Source organism: Ambystoma mexicanum, chromosome 1p (assembly GCF_040938575.1).
Source record: "Ambystoma mexicanum isolate Mex_15411 chromosome 1p, UKY_AmexF1_1, whole genome shotgun sequence".
Classification (NCBI taxonomy): domain Eukaryota; kingdom Metazoa; phylum Chordata; class Amphibia; order Caudata; family Ambystomatidae; genus Ambystoma; species Ambystoma mexicanum.
Genome location: NC_090921.1, coordinates 507,690,180 through 507,714,639, shown reverse-complemented (window position 1 = coordinate 507,714,639; position 24,460 = coordinate 507,690,180). Strand labels below are relative to the sequence as shown.

Below are 24,460 nucleotides of genomic sequence, written 5' to 3'. Positions count from 1 at the left end.
AATACATCAGGGGAAAATCAGAAAGATACCTACCTGGAGAACAAAAGCTTAAAAAACTGCTTTGAACGTGTGGGGTAGCATGGCCATTGTCAAATTGTGGAAAACAATTTGCAATTACAGACCAAACCACTAGATGGAGGCATACACACAACAGGACTGGGTGATATGGACCAAAAGTAATATCTCAACATTTTTCAGCTATATCTTGATAGGGTTTATGTGGGTTAAACGCTCAGTTTTAAGCCGCCAACTACATGTGCGATGTCACAAAAACCTTTATAAGACATTGATCAAAATAAAGTGCAAATACAGGGTTCCTCTTCCTGTTGGAGAACACACAGCTGTGTAAATATGAAAATGTAAATAAAACATTGTAGTATATATAATAATGTATATATATTCATGTTAATGATATGGTCTCATCCTATATCGATTTTGAAACCTTCTTCATATTGCCATTCTCAACTCTCGCTCTGCTGTCAAACACTCCTCTGACATCTGCCACCTCCTTGAAGAACTAGACCTTGATGTCCTTGGTCTCACCGAGACATGGTTCACAGCCAGCTCTGTCACAAGCTTTGACACTCTCCTCCCTGATGGCTACAAGATCCTCTCAGCACCCAGATCCTCCTGGTCCGGTAGGGGGGTGGGGGGGGTAGCCCTGATCTTTCCTGAGTGGATTCCTGCCTCTATCATTCCCACTCACACCTACTCCTCTTTTGAATGCCTTTTCTGTAGGCTTTCTCTCTCGCCTACCCATTCTCTTACTGTGGTTACCATCTACCGGCCTCCTGGTCAAATCACCTCATTTCTCTCTGAGTGGGCAGACCTCTCCTCCTCCCTCCTGGCCTCTACCACTCAACTCCTCCTCCTCGGTGACCTCAATATACATTTAGACTCTCCTTGCTCCTCCTCTGTACTCTTCCATGACCTCTGCGACTCACTCTCCCTGTCCATCCTCCCCTCTGGCCCGACTCACTCTGCAGGGCACACACTCGATGTCTTGATCTCCTCTGACCTCCCCCTCTCCATCCCTCGGACCACTCCTCTCTCCTGGAGCAATCACTCACTCCTCTCCTCTCATCCCTTCCTCTCTTCCCCCCAAGCCAAACGTACCCCAACACTGCCACCTACCTTCTCGGACATCCGGCCCATTAAGCGTGCGTCAGTTGAGGCTTTTGCCGCCACTTTCTTCCCCCCCACTCCACCTTTGGCTGTTACACATCCTGACATAGCCCTGTCTCTGCTCTACTCTTCAATTTCTGATACGCTTGATGCTCTTGCCCCTGTCATGAGGATCCATTTGAAGTCCAAAGCCAAGTGAAATTCCTGGTATGACTCTGACCTAGCTACACTTAAACGTAAGTGTAGGGTGGCTGAGAGGAAATGGAGGACTTCCTGTTCATCCTCTGACAAACTGGCCTGTCGCCTGCTATAAAGGCAATACCGACTCTGTCCTCACCAAGAAGAGAGTCCACATTCGAGCTCGTGTCTGCAGCATTTAACAACTCGGCCGAATTCTTTAAAATCTGCAAGGAGCTGGCCAACCCTGCAGCAGTCTCTACCCCGCCTGTTGCCTCCCAGGCTCTTTGCAATGCCCTTGGCCTCTCACTTCATTTAAAAAACCCAGGACATCCTGTCCACCCTCTTCCCCCACACCCGTCCGCTCCCCTCCCCATCTGTGCTTGCTGACCCTCCTTAAGCCACCCCCCAACCATCCTTCTCGTCCTTTCCTCTTTTCTCCCCTGACGAGGTTGCTAGACAAGTCCGGTCTATGAAAGCCTCATCAAAACAGGTTCATCCCTGTTCCTCTAAAACCATCAAGGACCACATTGACACCCTCGCTCCAGCCCTTGCTGATTTTTGCAACCACTCCTTTGCCTCGGGATCCTTCCCCTCCCCTCTGAAGCACTCCTTTGTGCATCCTCTTCTCAAGAAACCCTTCAGAGCTGCTCTCCTGAACATCCGCGAAGATCTGCTCTCCAACCTTGACTCTAACATTCCCTCTGTCCTCATCTTCCTCGATCTCTCTTCTGCCTTTGACACGGTCAACCATACCATCCTACTCAACCGTCTCCGTGAAAACCTGGGGATCATCTTCCTCTCTACCTGTGGTGTTCCCCAGTGGTCTAACCTCTCGCCGTGGTTTTTCAACCAATACCTGGCAACTCTCGCCCACCGCATTGCCACTTTCTGCTCAAATTTTCAGTGTAACGCTGACGACACTCAACTCATTTTCAGGCTGCCCTCTGCCACCTACTCTCCCCCTCTCATCTCTGATTGCCTAACTACCATTCAAGATTGGTGTGCCGCCAATGATCTTTGTCTGAACGCCAGCAAGACGGAGATCCTCCTCATCGGCACACCTTCACCATCCTTTCCCCTCACTCTCTGGCTGGCCTCCCTTGGCCCTCCTCCTACCCCCACCGGTGAGGCTAAGAACCTTGGGGTCATCTTTGACTCCAACCTTTCCTTCTCTGCCCACATCTCTGAGATCTCTAAAAAGTCAAATTTCTGACTGCACCTCCTCAGAGTTTCCTCTCCTTCCCCCAGAAGCTCATGGTATCCCAAGCCCTGGTTCTCTCAAGCTTGGACGATTGTAACTGCCACTTTCTAAATCTACCTGCCTCTACTCTCCGCCGTCTGCAACTAATCCAGAACAGGACTGCGAAAATTGTCCTTGGCCTCAAGCCCTGGGATCGTATCTCTTCAGCCCTGAAATCTCTCCATTGGCTCCCAGTGGATGCAAGGATTAAATTCAAAACCCTCTGCATTGTCCACAAGGCTTTCTGGGGCCTGGGTCCAAAATACCTTCAGCTATCCCTCCGCAAATACCTCCCCTCTCAAGCTCTTCGCTCCTCTACCTCCAACTCCCTCAGGGTCAGTCGTTTTTCAAAGAAACAAGCTGGGGGAAGATCTCTCTTCGGCTGGGGCCTCCCTCTGGAACAGCCTCCCTGCCACTCTAAAACTTGAGGAGAACCATCTCCGGTTCCGGAAGCACCTCAAGACCTTACTCTTTTCTTCTGCCTTTGCTCCCCATCTCCCCTGCTGATATGTGCTCTCTTGGCACCGTGCACCTGGCCACCCTCTGTCCTCCGGGCCCAGGTACCTGCTCACCCTGCCACCCTCCCGCACTGCCTCCGGGCGACCCCTTGCACTGGGGTCTGTATCTGTACCCATAAAGCCCCCCCCCCTTTTTTCTTCCTGCAGTTATCAGACCTACCCTGTCTGCTGCCTTAAACCTAGCACTTGCAAACTGCTGGCTGCACTAAAACTGTTTGTTGCCTTTATTATTTATTTATCGTTATTTATCTGTTTCTCCTCTGCTTTGCACTTTCACTTCTCCCCCTTCCATGCACTTTTCCCCTCCCCCTCTCCCATGCACTTGCGCGTTCTCAATATCACTGGGCCTAGTAAGATCGCTGTTTTGTTCTCCCCTGTTCCCCTCGCTTGCCTTGTCGCGCTCTGAAACACTTGTGTACGAGCGCGATAGAAATAAAATCTCATATCATATCTCAAAAACTTGATATCGCCCAGCCCTAACAAAACATGTCCATTTAGAATTCAGTCATGCATGTAGTCCATGAAGAAATAGAGGTTGGTCTTTGGTCATGTCAATTAAACCATGAATAATAAACCTCGATGATCGGATACTTCAATAGTAGGATTTTTCTTAGTTCCAGCAAGCTTCTACCATCAACATGGTGATAAAGCCCATGAGGTTCCATCTCTTCCCCCACCCTTGTCCCCGATTTCCATAAATGTTCTTGCCTTGTCCTGATACTGGTAGCATTTTCTTCTCAAACCCAATAGCCTGGAAAAACTCTGGGGCTCCCTCCAGACTGGAGATACGTTCCTAGAGAGAAAGCAATATGATGAGCAGTGCAGCTCTGGAGAAAGGTTGCCAAAGCAGGTACACTGACTGGGAAGGTTCATAAGACTCACCTGAAAGATCCGATTGGACAGCCTAATTCTACGATATTTCTCCTCTTCAGGGTGCTTGTGGATGTTTTCTAGATACCTGAAGGTAAAGCGGTACAATGAAAGGCTTACAGTATTGTCAATTCGCAGGACAGACCAGACTACCAAAACTGATTCCATACAATATTTTACTTTGGTTAAACAAGGGTGTCGCAATTTTGTATTACATTCAAGCTAGTCTTTGATTTGGGCCATCACTACATAACTATTGCCTTTTAATAACTCTGGAAAAGATTGATATTTCTTTGATTGTCATGCAGTGTTGTCCAGGATTTTTACATATGCAAAATGGCAACATTTTCGTTTACATGCTAGTCCTTTCAGGGCTTCTGTCCCATGTTTTCTTTTTCCAATATAATCCAATCCAATTTGGTTTTATGGCAAATAGATACATCCTTAATCAAGTAACTTTCTCCCCTATGATGTGATGGGTCTGAGCCACAAACTGATTCCAACATGGTATTTTAGATGTTAAACTCAAATGGTCTTATTAGCTTAACAAATATAAATCAAAAGGCTAACAACGTGCCATGCTTATTCAACCATGAGCTTGCTGTGCAGACACTCCTCAGGCGGGTTTAAACTCCACTAAGACCTCCGATTAAGCTCCAGAGTATAGTTAATACTTACTGGTGAACAACATACAACACTTACCAGGCCTTGCAAATTACTAAAAATCCCACTAGAACTGCAGTGCGAGTTCTTTAGTTAACATACTCGACCTAAGAGAAATGCATCCCAAGGTAACAAAATATTTACCAGTGCTTTTTGTAAAATGGTGTAGTCCCCTACCAGCACTTGAAATCTGATCTCTGCACCTACTCTTGCACTTGCCACCAGCTGGCCATACTTTTACTTATTGCTTATTTATTCTATTTATTGTTTTTTATTTATTCTATTTTCCCTGTACTGCATGGTCTCCACCCCCTCCCTTTTCCCCTCCAACTGTTCCCCTTGCCCCTTCCCCTGCACTTGCGTGATCTGAATGACACCTGGCCTAGTAAGATCGTTGTCTCCGTCTTCCCTCTGTTCCCCCTCCCTTGCCTCATCGCGCCTTGAAACACTTGTGTATAGGCGCGTTATAAATGCCATATCAGATCATAAGCACACTTCATATTTGGTGCAATGTTGCCAAGCATGCACAGTAAAACGTGCCTTTGCCAGTTTCCGCAAAGTGTGTTTGCAGTAAATGCTAAATCATTTCGAACATCCCCATACTGGCCAGCAAGGTCGAGCATCCTGCAAATGGTGCTCGCTCTTCATAAAAACTACTTGTCCATGCTAGTGGGCTAGTAGATTGTGCAAGCCCTGCTTAAACTGCTATGGGGACCATAAAACAATGGGTGATGTAGGGATCCACATCTAGCACCCAATAAGATCAGTAGAACCACACTGTGAATACTCAAAAGCATCTAGGGGTGAATGGATTGACAGTGTGCATGCACTAGCTTTGATCAGGGATGAAGGACAAATGGTCACCTGCTAGTAATAACATCCAAAGATCCAGATATAAAATTTTGAAGTGGGAGTATTTCACGCTCTGATTTTTTAAATTTTAAGCAAAATGATTTTCAGGGCATTAACATAATTCCAATTACTACAGGGGAAACTTTCTTGGGCAAGGGAACTTTTCTGGGCTAGTAAAAATAAAAAGTGAAACTCTGGGAAGTATTAATATTAGCGCCCTTCCCCTGGAACTGCTCTACTATTACCACAGACTTTGGAGTTGCGTGGCTGGGGGAGATTAGGTCTCTGTTCGCCGTCGTTTTACTCTCTATATTATGCTGGGACCTGTTTTTAGGAAGTAAAAAGTGGCTGGTATGATGCTAACCGGTAGGGCTGATAATATGTTTTATATAGCACTTAATCCCAATCTGTATTTACTTATTGCATTAATTGAGCGCACTAAACCCGGAGGCATCAATCCGCTGGATACATGGCTGAAGGATACTTCCATCCGGTAGATAGGAATTGGTAGTGAGCAGACAAAGCAGGTGGTATTATAAATAACAATACATGGAACATAGGGGTACATCGTGCCTGGATATCGGAATACTATCAAGACGTTTGTTACAGGTAATGATAGCCGATAAGTTTGATGCTATAGTTCAACAGGCCCAAAGAAGGCTCAGAGTGACAGGTTCGTGGAGAAGAGTAATGTTTTGAGCTGTTTTCGGAACACCCACCAAGATTGTTCAGATCTTAGGCACAAGGATAGAGCATTCCAGCTCTTGGAGGCAATGACCAGGAAGCTGGCCCCACCAGATCTGGTTTACAGGAATCTAGGGATGGTGAGAGTGAAAGGATCGGGTGGGTCTGCAGGAGAGTGCTTTGCAGGATGTTTGCGAGATACACCTAGGTGCCACCTTAGAGAAGCATTTCTGCGTAATAGCTAGCAATTTGAAGGTAATCGGCTCCAGGATGGGTAGCCAGAGTGCACTTCTTTTGGCAGCTGAGATGTGTTCACGCTTTGAAATGTTAAGTGCTGCACTAAGCGCATTGTTTTGGATAACTTGCAGTATATTGATGTTGTGCACAGGGGTCCTTGCAAAAAGGGCATAGCAGTGGGCTAATCTTGATCCTATAAGTGCTCTGGCAATGGTGATGCAACTTTTAGAGGAAAGGAAGGGTCTGCATGCATTCAGCTGTTTCGACGTGTGAGCTGCAGAGGAGGCAATTGCATTGACCTGCCTTGAAAGAGTCAGTGTGGCGTCCAGGTAGACGCCCAGGGTTTTAGCATTGCTGGGCACTTGGATGATGATGCCATCAATGATGTAAGATTTGTACTCTTGATTGAGCTTACTCAGAGAGGTGTGCAATCAGACTATTACATTTCCCTCTTTTCATCATTGAGACAGAAGGTTGGATGCCATCCAGGCCTGGATCTTATGATGGACTGAGAATACATTTTGGGATTCTGTGGCATAGTTTCCAGTAAGGGGGACAATAATCTGCGCGTCATCCGCATAGTTTGTATAAGATAATAGGGCAGTAGGGCTGGTAAAATGCTTTATATAGCACTTAATGCTGCATCCCACTTCTTGCTAAGTACGGGGGCATATATTGTGCCTTACTTTGCCACAGTCTCTGTTCCAAGTTTCACTTTCTCAATGTCTTTGTTGAATGTGTGGATTTTCATGATGGATGCTGAAATAGGGTCTTCTGAGAAATACTGCATTGATAAACAAGGAGACAAGAAGAGAACACATAAGATATGAGACGTGAGAGGTGCAGAAGGCATGATGTCCTTCCAGCACCTAGTAAAGGAAATGCACATTCCACAGTCATGCGCAATATTAAATGGTGTCCTCAGACGAGTAAACCCAATAATCCAAAGATTAAAAGAAAAGGGCAAATGTTGCTGGATGAGGACATATTTAACTCTCACTGGATTTGTAAAATAATGTGCTTGGAGAGGGCAGATCCATTTCTCCTGGCTCTAAATGTACTCAGCAGGAGAATTCAATTGTAATACTAATTTAAAAAGCATGAATATTAGGCTAAAGACAACCCACTTACCAAAAGGATTGCCTCTTTGATGTGAGCATCTCGCTGGTTCTTTCTCAAGGTAGCGCCAGTTAATGGACAAGTGAAGTAAACGCCAGACACAGAGAAAACAGAGTTATCTGGTTGCAATGCTATCTCCTGGCACTAGAAAAAAAGAAAACAGTCAACGTCAAACTACTATGTGAAAAAGGATCGATGTTCTTACAAAATCACTATATACTTCAGCAGTTGGGATAAAGTAGCAAGAAGACTACCTAACCTAAAGGTAGAACAAGGTTTCTCAACAAAAGAACAGACTCTCTGAAGTTGTAGCTGTGGCAAAGCAGTCAGACGTAACTGGGAGGGAGGAAGGGGTGGTAGTGAAATGCATTTATTCCACACAGTTGACCTCAGGAGTGCCTACCCCACAAACCATACCATCTCCTCTGCGTTCCAACTGTACAGGTTAAAACAAAAATGGTCAGGGGAAGATCAAGACTACTCCTAAATTACAAGTGTTACGCTGATCACCAGGTAAAGAGCTGGGAAGATAAGAGGAACCCTAGGCAATAAAAACATACCTTAATGTAGACTTGTTCAGGACCCCAATACCAACACAGTAGTCACATTAATTCCTAACCCTCTAAGGCATAGTAGCATGAATTCTAAAAATGCATATCATGCAGTAAAAATAACACTTAGAGGAAAGTGGTTAATACTTAAGAACACAAAGCCAAAGGCCACCAAACTTAGAACACAATTAAGCTCAAAGCAGCAGACACACTACACTCCTAGAAACAAAGATACAGTAATGATTTGTGGTGATGCAATATAACAAGGCAAACCGTGAACCATAGTGTAATAAAAGATTGTAACAGAAAGAGAAAAAAAATCATCAGCATTGCTAAAAGCCTAGTATTTGGCCTAATATTCCCAAGCCACAAGAGGGACCCAGGAAAAATGGCAAGTACCCTTTTAGTCACTTTAGGAGAGTTTAAGAAAAGTTCAAAAGTTCTGCAGAAAAATCAAAGCAACATGTCTATTGGCATAGCACTGGGTTCGGGGAAATGGAAGGAAAGTCCAAGTTCTAGGCCAGAGGTGTGGAGAAGAGAGAACCCCACCCGAGAGAACAAAAGAGTAGACCCTCTTCAACATCTTCAGAGACATGTTTGGATCCCACCAGCTCCAAGAAAAAGAAAAGCAAAGCAGGATTTGGGCCAAAAGAAGTCCATGGCAAAATGTGATGGAAAGGGGTCTGCAGAAACCCAACCACTGGGACCCCTTAGAAGATGTATCCTGAATAGACAACCAACCCCGGACCTCAGCGGCTTCTGCTCTCTGCCTTCCGCCACAAGATTTCCCGGTCCTGCTCGGTCCATTCGGCAGCACCCCTGGGATCTTCAGTGGGCGCCTTAGTGTCTTGCGTCCAGCCACTCAGGCCAGCACACACTTGGTTCTGTTCTTGTTCTGCTCCTGCACCACCTGCATCTCTCGTGCTCTCTACACCTCTCAGACTTCCACATTTCATACTCTTTCATTGATAATGTGCTGCAGGTGAAACAAGGTATTTCAAATTGCCTGACCTTGTTTACCCCCATTATTGTGACATGCCTGACCTCTCTTCTTCGTCACAGTACCAAAGTGGTGTTGGCCATAGGAAACCTGCACTGCTCCTAGTCACCTCTTCTTCTCAGTACTTAAAGGAAAATTACTGGGGATGATAGAATGAAATTGGTATTAGCCCATAAAGACTAAGGGAGGGGAGGTCAGTATTAGAAAAGGGGGGATACCATGTCTCGCCTTCAGGTACCCGCTCTCCAATCCCCAAGGACTCTTCACTCAGGTGATCCTCCCTTGCTTGTCCAACCCCAGGGTCAGGATCCAAAACCAGTGGCCTTTCTGTGGCCTCCTGAACAGGAGACCCCTGGGGAGTATTTGTGAGAGTACCTTCAGGTTTCTCAGTATCCCAATTCCCTTCAAGGTGACAGTAGCTTCCTACACCATGGCACACAACTAAGGCTGTAAACTAGGAAAGCACCAGTAAAACAACCCAGAGACTCTCTCAGTACGGGCGGCACAGTCCAGCAAACAAGGAGGGCCAGAGGGAAGACACAGACAGCCCAGGAAGGACACAATAGCAGCTGGTGGAGGAATGTCAGTATTTAACACAAATATGCCAAAGCAACAGAGTGTAGCGAGGGAGCCCCAACCAACCAAGTGGGGTTGATAGGCTTCTCCAACAAGAACATTCTTTTACTAATGGGTTAAAAAGGTGCATTTTAAAACATTGGGTTCAACAAAAAAAAAAACAGACCGCTTGTAAGTTGTTTTGTAGGGTAACTCCAAACCAAAAATCCAACGGATGGAAGTCAGCAACAGTACACAGGAGCATTTCCAGACACATTTTCATGCTGGCTTTGTCCACAATGTATGCCATTAGAAATACATGTTCACACTGGCTGTGCCCATACATTTCCATGCTTGCTGCACCAATATATGCCAGCATTTCCATATAAAAAATACTCATGTTTGCTTTGCGCATACAGCCTGTATTGATGCTATAAGAAAACATGTCCATGCTGGTTTTGCCAATATATGGCAGTTTAAAAATGTATGAAAATACTCTAGCTGGCTTTGCCATTAAAAATACCATGCCACAATATGAAAATGTATCCAAAGGGGGAGCACCAAAATGCCAGTCTAGCCACATAATAATTAAGCTTCATCAGATGCCCGGTAAAAAATAGCTAGACTGGTCACACCAAAAAGCCAGTGCAGCCACATAACACATATGATTGCTTAATCATAGAGGCCCAGTAGAAAATGATGCCATTACTGGGCATCTTTTGATTTTGATGTTGTATGCAACCATCCCCACCCTCACCACAGAGTCCTCATCCCCTTATATGCGCGGTCCAGCATGGCACAAGCACACAAACGCAACCCACACATCCATGCAGCATTCACTCGCACAACCATACAACAAACAATCGCATACATCACCAAACAGTGCATCATAGACTCACTCATTCACAAACACACACATACAAAACACAGATTCTTCTTTCCTTCAGCCCTGATCCGGCCTCTTATCCTCACCACGCACCGGTCTCCCAGGAAGCACAGAAGCTCTCTGGCTCAAAGTCCACACAAACAGGAACCAGGCAGCAATGAAAACTTCATACACATATGAGCAGGAGCCAGAGCTCTCCCAAGTCACCACCCCAGACTGCCTTAAAGTGCAGGGTGGCATGAGAGCACCTCCCCGCACATTCAGAGGTACAGTTCCACAGCCTGCATCCCCAATAGGCCAGTAAAACTCCTCGTCCTGCTTGGTTCCATGTGTCCCTTTGACAGTTTAAGCCAGGCCCGGAACACTCCCTCAGCTGCAGAAAGCAGCTAGGGGAGCACGCTGTGCTTACACTGGGCTGGTTTGGCTCCTGCATAATAGGCAAAGGTACTTGCAGGTTGGGAGTCAGTGCAGAATCTTGTGAGAGGTGTAGGTGTGCAGCACTTTGATCGGCGAGATTGACTTTCTGGAAGTCTTTCCACTTGTTTCATTACAGGAGGAGGAGCAGCATTCTAAAAACACCTGGACCCCACAGAGCTGCGCAGAGTCGCTGCAGAGTCTTTGGAGGCTCTGGAGGCTTTGCAGTGAGCAGACGCAAAAACATTGTAAAAGTGGAATTGGATTACATATGCTGTATGTGTAATTAGGCTGCTGCATTTGGGCAGCTGACAGATGGATAGCGATCAGCTGGTAAAGAACACTGAGCAGCCGCTGACACGGCTCCAACTGAGTAGAGGTACCGTAGATGGAAGAGTTCCAGCGAACGTGTTTAAGAGAAGAATGCAACGTTCCATGATTCAAGTAAGCAAATCTGTGAACCGTTCATGCGCGTTGATGCCGCGCTTGATACCGAGTTTGATACCGCTGCAACCCGTAATGACACTAATAAAATCATGTGTAGATATAGTAATGGTTCCAAAAATATGGAAGGAACCAAATATGTAGAGCTGTGTAGCTGTTTGAAGAGCGCTTGCTGCTTTGCTTGTAAGTGCAATTGTGCGAAGTCTATGAGCCTAATCAAAGACAAACATGCTAACAATACGTCTAACAGCAGTCGAACACTTGGCACGGCAGTAGCTTTGGAAAAAGGGATGGGTGTATGTTGTGGCAATGAAGGGGGGGGTGTTCAATTAACCTTGACCTGTCCCCTCTTTGAACCCCCAGTCCCACACTTACGAGTCCTGGCTTGGAGAGCAGCCCACGGGACCCGACATTCAGCAATTTCTGGTGTACGAGCGACTCATGAGAATGAGAGTGAGTTGACTGCCAGTATTGTGCCACTGATCGCACAAACGTGTTGCACTGAGTGCCCAAATGTTGAAGTCATACTACCGGAAAGCTCTACGCAAATTCGGAGTACGGTTCAGGGCGCCGTTGACTTGAATGAGTGGAATGAGGTGTTCCATAATATGGAGCACGTGGCAAAGAGCTCCCCAAGTTTCAATACGATGGGAGATGAGGCTGAATGCGTTTCAATGGACATAAATTAAAGAAGAAAACCTCTGGCAGTGGCATTCAAATTGTTACTTGATATAACCCAGACTAACAATGATCTTAATAACAGAAACCGAAAAACCTCTAAAAAGTTGTTTGAAAGGAAGTCTGAAAGCAAGATTGTGAGAACCTCAATAACTACAAATACCAACTCAGCGTTAGATGACATGGGTTATGAAAAAGCGCATGAACGAATGCGGAAACGTAGACAAATTGACCTTAGTTCGTCATCTTCGGTGAACTGCTCTCAAAGAAAAACTTGTCGGTGCCAGAGATCAGCTGAAGAGCCCAATTTGACTTTTTTCAACATTCAATCCGACAAACCTTTAAGAACGGAAAAAAGGACTCAATTGAGGCAGGAAACATTACAGTTGAACAAAGGTCTAGTGAGTTTTCCTCGAATGACAAAACATCTGACTCCTCACTCATGGAACGTGCCGTCCCCAAAATCAGACTATCCATTCTCAAAAGAAGGATGCCCAAACGAGAGCCAAAGACAGATGCATTGGAAGTGGCTAAACAGGTTCTGCTAGAGCTTCAACCCATAGTCTTGTCAACTGTGACCATCGCTGAAGCTCTCCATCTTAAAATGTATGAGCAGCTGAACGAGAGTATCAAAGATCCAACCACTTTGACTGCTCTAATGAATTCCAAAATGGTGAATATGGAAAATGAAGCCAATATGAATAAAGTAAAAATGATGAGTGAAAACAAAAACACGGAAAGTGCTCTAAAACATCTGTTAGAGCTGTGACGCAACAATAATGAGGATAACTCCCTGGAGTGGCCAGAGAAGCACTAGTCCTCTTAAAACATCAGAGGGCATATGCTCCGGTTGGTTTGAGTACGCAAGACGAACAAGAACCTGGCAACTTGAACATTTTGAGACTTAAACAATAGCGAAAAACATGAAATATGGATAACAATAAAACAGCAACTGATGAAAAGGAAGCTTGGGTCGAAGATGAAACAGGATAATTGTAATTTCTGAAACATCTGCAACTATGGAGAAAATAGATCAAGTTGTGAGTACGGCTACGGAGTTGGCGAAACAGCATTTCAGCAGGGAGGAGCCTGACTCCCCAATACCTTCTACCTCAGCCAATGGTGAAGGAATAATTGGAAATCCTAAAATGAAGCAGAAAACCAAGAGCAAATCACAATCAGGCGTGCAGGTGGTGCCTACACCGGCTAAGTTGGTGTTACTACAGCGTAGTAAGGAAGAGACAGTTGCCCCAATACCGACCACCTCAGCCAATGGAAAAGGATTAATTGGCAATTCCGAAAGCAAGGCGTATGGTAACAGCCTACCAGAAGTAGAAATAAATGGATTATTTTCTATCTTCAAATCAAATCTAAATGGAAGGAAACCAAAGATCGGCAACCAAATCAATAGCAAAAAATCAAACCAAAAAGAAAAATAGGATAACGAACAACCCACGGAAATTCCTCCTCAAAAAGATCAAAACAATGAATGTTACAGTTAACACAGAGCTGTGCAAACAAAATTAGCAGATCCTCAGAGATTGAATCATCCGAGTAAAATTGGTAAACTGCATGAAGATGGTGCAACCAATATAGAAGAGGATGATTCAGAAGTGTTGTTAAATTTATCAACTTACGAGGAAGACGATGGTTTTGAGGAAGAGTATCCGCAAAATGTTTCAATTGATTCAAGAGATGTCGTAATCAACCTTGAGGTGACTCGAGAGACTAGTCCGGTGTTCAAAGAAAGTCCTGTAGCAAGACCCACCCGAACATGCACTCTCATTATGCCGGAAGAAGTAGCGAAGCCCAAGAAAGATGAGCCAGTGGAAGTGAGCTTCCTAACATTAGATGAAAAAAGACAAAGATCAGTAGAGCATGTGTCTGAAAAAGGAGGCCTGAACGCGAGGGCTGACAGTTTGAGACAACTAACGTTTAAGCACGATACAAAAACAAAGACAGTCCCTCAAAATGATAGATATAAGAAACAAAATCTGGACTGTGAACCGAAACTTGAAAGGAAGCCTCAACTCCAGGATAAAGAACATGCACCCATTGATGGGGGTAAGCAGAACCAAAGTAATGGCCGTGAAAGATAGCAAAAAACGAAATCTAAATATTTGATAATACTTGAAAGAATTATGCCCATAGAAGATGGATTGATCTTGAACAGAAACAATGTATTACGTTTATTATATCATGTGCCATCTCTGAGGACCATTGAGTCCAACGATATTAAGACTATAGAATTCGTAGAGAAACCATTCTATGACAGTATGTTTACATATTGATTCAAGATTAATTTGTGACTCTCTGCTGGATGCGGAGTCTGTCCTACGGCTGCTTGGTTTTGACATCTTTGAGACTAGAGCCCATCAGAATGCAGATCGAGAAGAAACATCTAACAAACATGCCAATAACCAATCTCAAAAACAAAAGGCGAAAAAAAGGCTCATGGATCAGGATTTAACATCTGAAGACGAGTGGAAGAAAGAGTTTGAAATCTTCACTGCTGACCCTAACTCGGCCAGCCCCCTTCGTGAGGCTCAACAGTGAGAGCGGATAAAAATTACCGTAGAGTGCAAGCAACAATCAACTGAGGCTGTCACAAGTAAAGCAAAATCTAATGATGACAGTGAGAAATCTGATAATTGGAATTGGCTGGCTAATACTCTTGCAAAACGTAATTACAGCTAAAGCCATGGCCCCGAAAAAAGAGAACTTTTCTATAGGCACTTGGAACACCAGAGGATTCATACACCTGTACAATTCGGGAGCAGACTGGTCAAAGTGTCTCGATGTATTGTGCCTTCAAGAAACTTGGCTAGATGTATGCCAAATTGCTGACGAATGTGACATTGCGATGAATCCCGCTACCAGAAAACTAAAAGGACATCCCATAGCTGGCTAACAATTGAACAAAACAAAATAGGCAAAAAATAAAGAGGTCGACTTTACATGATAAATCTTTATTGGCAGCATAAAACAGCAGGCACAATATCAAATATTCACCAGGTAACAGAAATAATTGATGAGATTAGGGATGATGATCCTCAGTCAAATTTCATTCTGTCAGGCGACCTAAATGTAGGCTGCATACAGGATGGTAAACAGACACCTAAATCTCAACAATGTCTTTCCCAAAAATGGTGTGATGAGCTGGAACTGTGAGACATGGTGATGCTTAATGGGAACACACCGGGAGATAAACCTCCTCGAGCGGCATGGCGAAGAAGTTCACAAGAATCAGTACTTGACTACATCTTTACATCTGGAAACTTGTCCCAGAGTGTAGAAACCATGCAGGTAGTTGATATGGTCGAAAGCGATCAGAACCTGGTAAAAGCTTCTTTTGTTGTTCCACAGACCTCAACCACTCAGGCCTGGAAACATGTGGTATACGTAGACTCCAGCAGGAATAGACTCCGAATTGAAACAAATAATGTGAATTTAATTGCTGAAGCCTATCGCAGAAACATGGCTGACCATGGCTTAGAATACACACACTTATTGGATAGGTTTGCGGAACATTCTCATGGCTTCCGAAAATGTGCATTCAAATCTAAACATTCATATGACATTCAAGTCGTCCAAAAAAACCACGAGATCTGCAAAGAGCTCAGAAAAACCACAAAATGTAATTCTAATACACAGTGATTAGAGAAAAAGAAAATCAAACAAATACAAAAACTGGCTAATTTCGCATCGTTGCACTATGGAACAACAAGATGCGGCACGAATAATGAAATGCCTGGCAAATAAAAACTCTGCTGAATTTTGGAAAGCCATCAATAAAGGGTGCAGCTTGCAACAAGCACTGCAAAAAAACATTGTGACGGAAACACAATGGGTCACACACTTTAGCCAACTTTACAAAAAGAAAGGTGAGGTCAAAGATCCGACTTTACCATTAATAAATCACTGGGCGTTTGAGTTTCAAAAGGAGGATATTCTAAAAAAACATCAATAAGATCAGTTTCTCAAGGGCCCCCGGCCCGGACGGGCTAACAAACCAGATCTTGAAGACGAATCCTGAGGCTTGGGCTGACTTTTGTACCCTATTGTTCACTAAGATAGCTGCAGAGCGTTCCACCCAGTCATCGTGGAAGAAGGCAATTGTGGTGCCCGTTTTTTAAAAAAGGCAATAGAGTAAATCCAACAGACTATCGGCCAATCGCCTTGCTGGATGTTTTAGGTAAACTCTATGCAACATAATTACAGAAACTCTTGTCCTCTTGGATTATAAACAGCAGCCATTTTGATCCCCGTCAATCAGGATTTGTTAAAGCAGTGGGCTGTGGGTTAAATTCGCTCCTTATTAACCTAATGAAAATGGAAGCCATAAAAAGAGGCAGTAAAATCTATCTCGCATTTGTAGATCTGTCACACGCTTTTGCCAGTGTGGATCGTGAAATCCTCTGGACAAAACTCAAGAAGTGGAACTGTCCACCTAGTCTACTGATGGCCATAAAAGATCTCCATACTAACACGGAAATTAAGATTCGCCTTGATTGTATTGGTACACTATCCATCCCCATCAAAACATTTTGTGGGGTTAAGCAAGGCTGTCCTTTAGCTTCAATAATTTTCAACTTGTTTTTGTCTGACATTGGCGATAACCTTTGAACACATTACAGCTTTCCCACCAAAAATCCATAGATCCCATCTAAATTGGATTCTCTATGCAGACAATCTCGTCCTTCTTGATTCAACACTGATTGGGCTGCAACGGAAACTGCACGCTTTGGAACAGTATATTGCAACAAATGGGCTTTGTATTAACCCAAACAAATCAGAAGTTCAGACAATTCAACACTTGAAGAACAGATCCCGAAAAGAAAAAATTCATATGGTTCCTGGAGAAACAATCAATCAGAAGCATAATGCACACTAGATATCTAGGAATGTGGATCAGCTCAAGTCTGAATGATGCCCCATGGGTTGAAAAAACAAAGGCCAAATGTCAACAGCTGGCTATACAAGCAGCAGTCCTCAACAAGAAAGTTGGTCGATTCTCATTGAAACCGGTGTTACATTTTTACAATCAAAAGGCTGTGACCGCGATGATATTTTGGGCGGAAAGCTCCTTGGGATGCCCTTCGACTCTTTGGAATACCCTTGAAAATATGTTCTCGTCCAAAGTGTTAGGACTTAACAGAGGAACACCTTCACCGTTGATTCGATATGAGTTGAGTTTGCTTTCAATAAATGCAAGAATTATATGGAACATGTTGACAATGTATTGGAAGATGATCATGGTGAACGGACCTCCGCAATTTGATATTCTACATGACCCAAGCAAGTGGAGATAAAACTAACATTCTTACATTATGGGTGGAACGCTGTGAGAGAATGCTTGACAGCCTTAGTACTGACAAAGATATTCTCCTAAACAATCCTGATGCAGTAAAAATAAAATCTTTCACACAGGACTGGATTGACTAAGGGGTCCTAAGAAGTAAATACAAAATCATGCAGAATGTGCCACAAGAGGCTAAATCCCGAAACATGATTCCTAAATATCTGGACAAATTTCCAGACAGATATCGCAGAAGTCTTCTGATGAAATTTAGGTTGAATCAATTTAGAACCAAAGTATTAAGTCAATGGTCTAAATATACAGGCATGAATTTAAAATGTAGGTTTTGTAACAAACGGGACGGAACCCTAAAACACCTGAAACTGTTTTGCGTTGCCTTGAGAAATGAAACTAAACATCTGGGTATGCTAATAACAAACAATAGCTTGATGACTGCAGAAGATTGGTGGCAAATGTGCTTTAATGAAACTAACAACAAGCTGACATTTGCACGCAATCAATGAGCGCCTTTCCACTAACACTGACAGCTTAATAAAAATGGATTAAAAAGGACAATTGATCCTAAAACAGCTAGAAAACTAGTGTGAAGAAACTAAATGGATCCAACTATGTAAACACTTTCCTTTGTGTTATTTGTTTTTCTTGTGCTTCTGTTGTGTTGTAAACAAAATATTTTAAAGGTTCATTATAAACCAAATCAAATTTAAAAAAACTTGCAGGTTGGTGCCCATTGGATGGACGTCCAGCAGACAAAAAATGTAACCAGGTCTAAGGTTATGCAAAGACCAGCCAGTGTGGCCAAACTGGATCTAGAAATTGCAGGAGCAGCTTCTTGGTGAAATATCCTCAGGCTTGTTAAGTAAATCTACTGAGTTAATCAGAACTATAGCAAAATTCCACCAGCTTAATTGAGACTAAGGCAGCCTTCAAGTCAGACACAGTAGGGAGCTCAAACAAAGGTGTTTGTGGCTAGCCAATCAGGTTGGCCCAAATAAAATCGCCAAACACCAAGGCCCTACCTACACAGTTCATGAATTTGCCTGACTAGGGCCAGGCACTGGTCTAAAGTAGCTCAACCCACTATTGAGGGTTCAGGGCAGGACTCAGAGTGAGCCCATATGTACACAACAACCCATTGTAGGCCTTCCTCGTGGTTCCTCAATGTAGAATGGCCATATTCAAATAATCATATGTGGAGACTTTAACATAAAATGCCTAGCAACAAACGGGACTTCTCGGTTGGAAGCATTAAGGATGGGAACTTCAAATGTCTACAGATGGACACAAATGGCAAAAAGGGTTAAATCTGCACATGCTAAATGGCCAAACATCGGGGGACATTCCCAGAGCCAACACGTGGTCTAATGGTCAAGTATCATCGACAATAGACTACATATGGGTAACCACATCCGTTTTACAAAAAATAAAAAGTTTTAAAATCATACAACAGAAAGACATTGATCATACCATCTTAAAAGCATCTTGGAGGAGAGTTAAAAACTCAAAGACCAAAGAGAAAAGCCTCAAAGTAGAGTTTAACCCGTCGGTCAACCGAATAAGGCTGACAAAGAAAGATATTCTAATACTGAAAGAGGCTATCAACGAATCAGACAACAACTTGACGGGACACCTCAACTATGAAACACTGCTGGAAACCTATACAATTAAGAACTCTGGGCTTAAAAACAACGCCCTAATACACAAGCACAAATATAGCTGTCAATTAGTGGAAAGAAGGAAATAACCAAGAAAGGCAATAAGAGAATTTAAGAAAAGAAAAAATGACTTAGTCACAGAAAGACAAAGGAATATCAAGTCAAGTCGAAACCAATTCAGAAACTGGGAAACTGAGTTTAGAAATAGAAGACAACAAGAACAAGGGGAAGCAATGCTAAAGACTCTACAGAAGTCCATCATAAGAGAAACATGGGACCTAATTAACAACTGTACCCTGAACCAACAAAGCAGGCTAATAGGTGGAGTTTCTGAGCAGGAGTGGATAAAGCATTACACAAAAGTATTTTCAGCTAGAACAGAAGACGTGGACTTACCCGATGTGATCACAAAGCATGCCTGGATGACAATGATGGATGAGGTGGAAATCGAAATTGCAATTCAGAAATTAAAGGACTCCTCTGTTGCCGGGCCAGTTGGGGTAACTAATATCCACCTGAAAAAAGACCCAAAATCATGGGCAGCGATAATAAACAAATTGTTCAAAATAATTGTGTCACAAAGAAAGATCCCTGAAATTTGGACAAAAAGCATAACACTGCCAATCTACAAAAAAGGTCAACGTGATATGCCGACAAATTATCGGCCAATCTCACTAATAGCTACTACAGGAAAGCTTTTTGCAGCCGACCTACAGAAGAACTTGACAAGGTGGTCAGACACAAATAACATCATAGATCCCCGACAAACAGGGTTTACGAAGCGTACCAGCACGGACTTAAACCTCTTCTTCCTGTCAATGCTAAAAACAAATGCAATAGAATTCAAAAGAGAATTGCATTTTGCGTTTATCGATCTAAGTCAAGCATTTGACACCATAAACAGAAGAAAGCTATGGGAAAAGCTAAAAACATGGTCCTATCCAGCAGAGCTGCTGAACCCTATCAGGGCGTTACATCAAAACACAACCACACAAATCAGGCTGAACTAAGATGGTGATCTGACGCCCAACATCAAAATCAACAAGGGCGTGAAACAAGGCTGTCCGCTTGCGGCCACGCTATTCAAATTGTATTTACCTGACCTACCCGAAATAACATCAAACACAAGACACTTCAGCCCGAAAATAAATGATCAAGAAGTGGCGTTAATATGCTATGCTGATGACAGTCTTATTGGACGAAACCAGAATCGGACTTGAGCGACTCAAACAACTTGCTGAAATATATGCAAAAAAAAACGACTTGACGATCAACGTGGAAAAATCAAAGATTATGACGATAAGCCGCAAGAACAATGCCGCGATGAAAAAATTCACCTGGGAGATAGGACGAGAAAAACTAGAGCAGGTGTCAGAGATACGATACCTAGGAGTTGGACTCAACATCTCAAGAGTGGAAAAGAACTGGGAAGATATTTTGATTGCAAAAGTCAAGAACTTAAGTGCGCAAGGAAGAGTCATAAATGGGAAATATGGAAAATTCTCCCTGGCGCCAGTAAGAATGTTCTACGTACAAAAAGTACTTCCGTCGTTAACATACAGGAGTGAAGCCGGAGTGAACATTTCCCACAAAATCTGGCCCAAGTTGGAAAGTGGATTCTGGAAACCTCTATTGAAGCTACCAAGGAACACATCGATAGTAGCCATAAGAGCAGAACTTGGGTTAGAGTCGCTTGAAGCCACCATGAAATGGAAATCATTAGGCCTGTTGAGGAAAACAATCCTGCTGAGGGCTACAAAATATTGGCTACGAAAGGGCAAGGCAACAGTTCAACCTACCTAAACCACTGGAAAAGGGAATGGAGTCAAATTCTATCAGACTTGGAATCATCAGAAGAAGAACTGGTGACAAACCCTAAAAGTCAAAGAAAAACTCCTGAGACAAGATTGGATAGCAACAAGAGAGGCCAAAATGAAGTTAAAGAACATAAAGAACATGGCTGTGGAACACAGGAAAAGAAATGTGCTTCCTGAGTATCTGGTAAAATTTCCGTCATACACACACAGAGCCCTACTAATGAAAATTTGGCTAGGGGTTTACCCGACCAACGACTACAAAAATAGAACTGGAGGCAGAAAAACGAATGAAGGACACTGTAGATTCTGTTTGGACATCTACCAAAAGGAGACATTGGTACATCTCCTTACGAACTGTGGAGCGGTATCAAAAGTGAGAAAGCAAATGCTAACAAGGCACATGTTAAACGTGACACAAAGAAACGACGAGGAACGATGGGACTACTTTATTTCAAGGACACAACCCCAGATTCTTGTGCACGGGAATAAACTTCTTGGAAAAAATCCTGAAAGAGAAGGATAACGAATCAGTCATGGAAAACACGTAAAAAGACTGGAGAAAATAAAAAAAATATATATATATATATATATATATATATATATATATATATATATATATATATATAAATAACAACGGTGGTTAAAGAATTTTAAGATGGTCATGAAAAGGATTAGAAAGTGTGATAAATGTTTACATGTAAAACAACATTTTTACACGTTAAATATATAAAAAAAAGAATGGCCAACAAATAAAATGGCTGAGATCAGTACTTTAAAATATACATTAGTAACCCAATGGCTACCAAAAAAGGTATATTGGGTTACTAAGTGATACATCTACCTGCACCCCTGGTGATGCCCACATTTACAGCTGCCACTAGCCTACTCAATGTGAGGTCAGATCCCAGTTGTAGAAAATGTGAAAGAGCAGCTGAATCCCACAAACCCTCACAGATGTTACGGCTGCAGATAATTAAAACAGCTACATCTGGATCATCCCCAAGGATAAAACCACAAAAAACAGACCTTTCTTCCCCAGACGTTATCCGCAGCAGGGTTGGGGAATGGCACAAACAAAATAATTCAAGGCTGAGAAGAGATTAACCAAGATTGTATATCTCAGCAAAGTTTGTCTGAACCCAGAGCCCCTTTATCTACCCTCATTACCTGTGTCCCCTCCGCCAAAGCCTGAAGGGGTGTTAATCTATGCAATCCTTTTCTTTTCTTCATTGAGCACTGGTTAGAATAAAATTTATTTTCTCCTTAAAAGAAGTAACTCTTCTGGGGAATTGACTATGTTCTATTTTGTGGATGGATGCCAACACTAAGCAAAAACCCGCAAGTACTTGCTCCTTTACATATGTAACGTAATGTAAAGTGGTCTTAAATAGTGCTCTTCAGCCAACAATGTTGGCCTCCCTGCGCATGGCTCTGTAAGAAAGGAGGGCAGAGTGTGTTAGGTAGCAGGAAGGCATATACAGAAACCTTTGGTGTTGATGCATGCAGGTTGGAAGTACCGTTACATGTGTGTCTATATGAACATTTCTAAGATGTTTGTGGTTGGTACAGACTGGGTAGGTAAGCCATTTGGGCATCCACTGGATTGCTGAGTGCAAACATTAACATCATGGCTTTTGCTAGAAGATGGATAGGGTCTGAATCTGTTAAGTACACTAGACCCAAGAGGTCCTCTGTAGGAGTGTGGGAGGTGTAAGGATGCAAGATTTTGTTAGTGAGGAGGGATGAGGGGGGTGGGTAGAGAATGCAGGTGAGGGTATTGTTACTTCCTTGCTGTTGGTGGTAGATTTCACAGCGATTAAAGGTGTGGACTAGTGCCATGCAGGAGTGGTTTCATGAGTCAGCTTGGTGTCCCGCATGGTAATGCAAATTGTTTCGAAAGATGCTAGTCATAAATTAGCATTTCTGGTGATAGTGTTTAGTCGGTTGCTGCTATTTTTCATTTCTTTCAAAGTGGTTGGTTAAAAAGGCAAGTCTTGGGAGACCACCAGGGGGCGCAGGCGAAATGGCCACCTGAGCAAGGAGCTCCGTCGGGACCGACAGCGAGAAGCGGAAAAACTTGTCGTGCCCAGCCCGCAAGTGCCCCAAGTTGCCCGAGAGCGTGGATGAGGTCAGGAGGTCCTGGCTGGCACTTTCTCGGTGGAAATAGGTGGGGGAAAGTGCTCAAAAATAGGCCCAAAGATTTCACCCCCCCCCCCAGGTTCGTGTTGGCGGGCATGCAGCGCGGTCGGAGACACGGGCGAGTGGCTGCAGCGGGAGGCGGCTGCCTTAGCGGTGAGGCTTGAAGATCCCCAATGGTGGTCGTGGCGTGACTCCCTGTTTTTGGTGACGCTCCTGGGAGATAGCGAGGTCGGCGAAGAAGACCTGGTGAGGCCGTAGTGTAGGAGCGGGGAGACGCACCAGCCGTGACGTCTGCCGTGCAGGGATCAGCTTCCCCCGGCTTGGAGAGGCAGCAGAAGTGAGAGGCGGGGAGATCAGGTGCAAGCAGGCCGAGGACTGCAGTGGTGCGCGGAGCCAGCTCCTCCGCTGTCTGCTGGGACTGGAGGTGCTGCTGTGCTGGGTGACCTCGGCTTCTGCACCAGTACTTCGTGACTGAGGACAGCGGTGCTGGGGCGCCCCGGGCCCACGCCAACACTGGAGGGAGGTAAGGAGCAGGGGTGCGGGGGCTAGGAGAGCGCCCCTTCCTTGAGCCACCAGGACTATTCATCTGAGGGAGCGTCGGGAGGCCTCAGGGGCCCAGGGGAGGTGAATGTGTTGAGGAGGGGGGGGGTCGAGGGCAGTGACCAGACCCACTAGTGTTCTGGCTCACCAGGTGGATACAGCGAGAGAGAACGGGCCGGATGTGACTGAGCCAGCACCGGGCATAGACAACTTGGGGCCCAGGAGGAGTTTGGGGGTGCCCCCTACCGCCAGAGTGCTGTTACGGACTGGATGAGAGGCGATCACTCATCTCCCCCCTCGCAGTGGTGAGTGCATGGGGCATTTTGAACACTAATAAAAAGGAAACTCACAAGAGAAGCAGTAAAACGGCCGGGTCAAACCCCCCCCCCCCAGGTATTAGCACTCCAAGAGAAAGTCCAAAGGATCAAGGACAAGTCGAGGCCCTGGAGAACAATCAGCAGTCAGTTGACCTGGTAGAAATGAGGACAGAGGGCCATCTGCAGGATCTGGAGCAGAGAAACTTAGCCTTGGAGGCCAAACTTGATGACTTGGAGAACAGGAAAAGGAGAGAGAACATTCGGATACACGGCCTAAAGGAACTCCCAAACAAATCCCCCTCTGTCCTGGGGAGTAGAGTTAAAGCCTTGATAAGCACCCTGCTGCCACAGCCGATGTCCCCATAGCTGGTATTTGAAAGAGTGCACCGGGTGGGTGGTCCCCCGGGAGGCCTCCGATCGGTCCTGGGTAAGTGTCATTACTTCAAACATATGGAAATTGTTCGGCTGGCCAGAGAGCGAGATTCCATTGATTTTGAAGGCTCAAAGGTTCGCATCTACCAGGAACTCTCAGCAGAGACCATGGCAAAGAGGAGGGCGCGCAGACCGCTAACGGCCTGGCTCAGAGAGCGAAACATACGTTACAGATGGCGCTACCCCTTCGCTCTCACCTTCACTCGTGACGAAGTTGAATATCG

The 24,460-nt window shown here is 44.3% G+C and overlaps 1 protein-coding gene across 3 annotated transcripts in view; it reads right to left on the bottom strand.

The window, feature by feature from the left end:
- Window positions 1-24,460, bottom strand: part of UBXN6 (UBX domain protein 6) — a 376,653-nt gene that overhangs the window by 63,927 nt on the left and 288,266 nt on the right. For all 3 annotated transcript variants that reach the window (XM_069649368.1, XM_069649369.1, XM_069649370.1), the window contains exons 4-7: window positions 7,501-7,632; window positions 7,056-7,153; window positions 3,946-4,021; window positions 3,772-3,856 (exon numbers count right to left, since the gene is read on the bottom strand). In XM_069649368.1, the coding sequence (XP_069505469.1) occupies window positions 3,772-3,856; window positions 3,946-4,021; window positions 7,056-7,153; window positions 7,501-7,632 (391 nt within the window). The remainder of the gene's footprint in view (window positions 1-3,771; window positions 3,857-3,945; window positions 4,022-7,055; window positions 7,154-7,500; window positions 7,633-24,460) is intronic.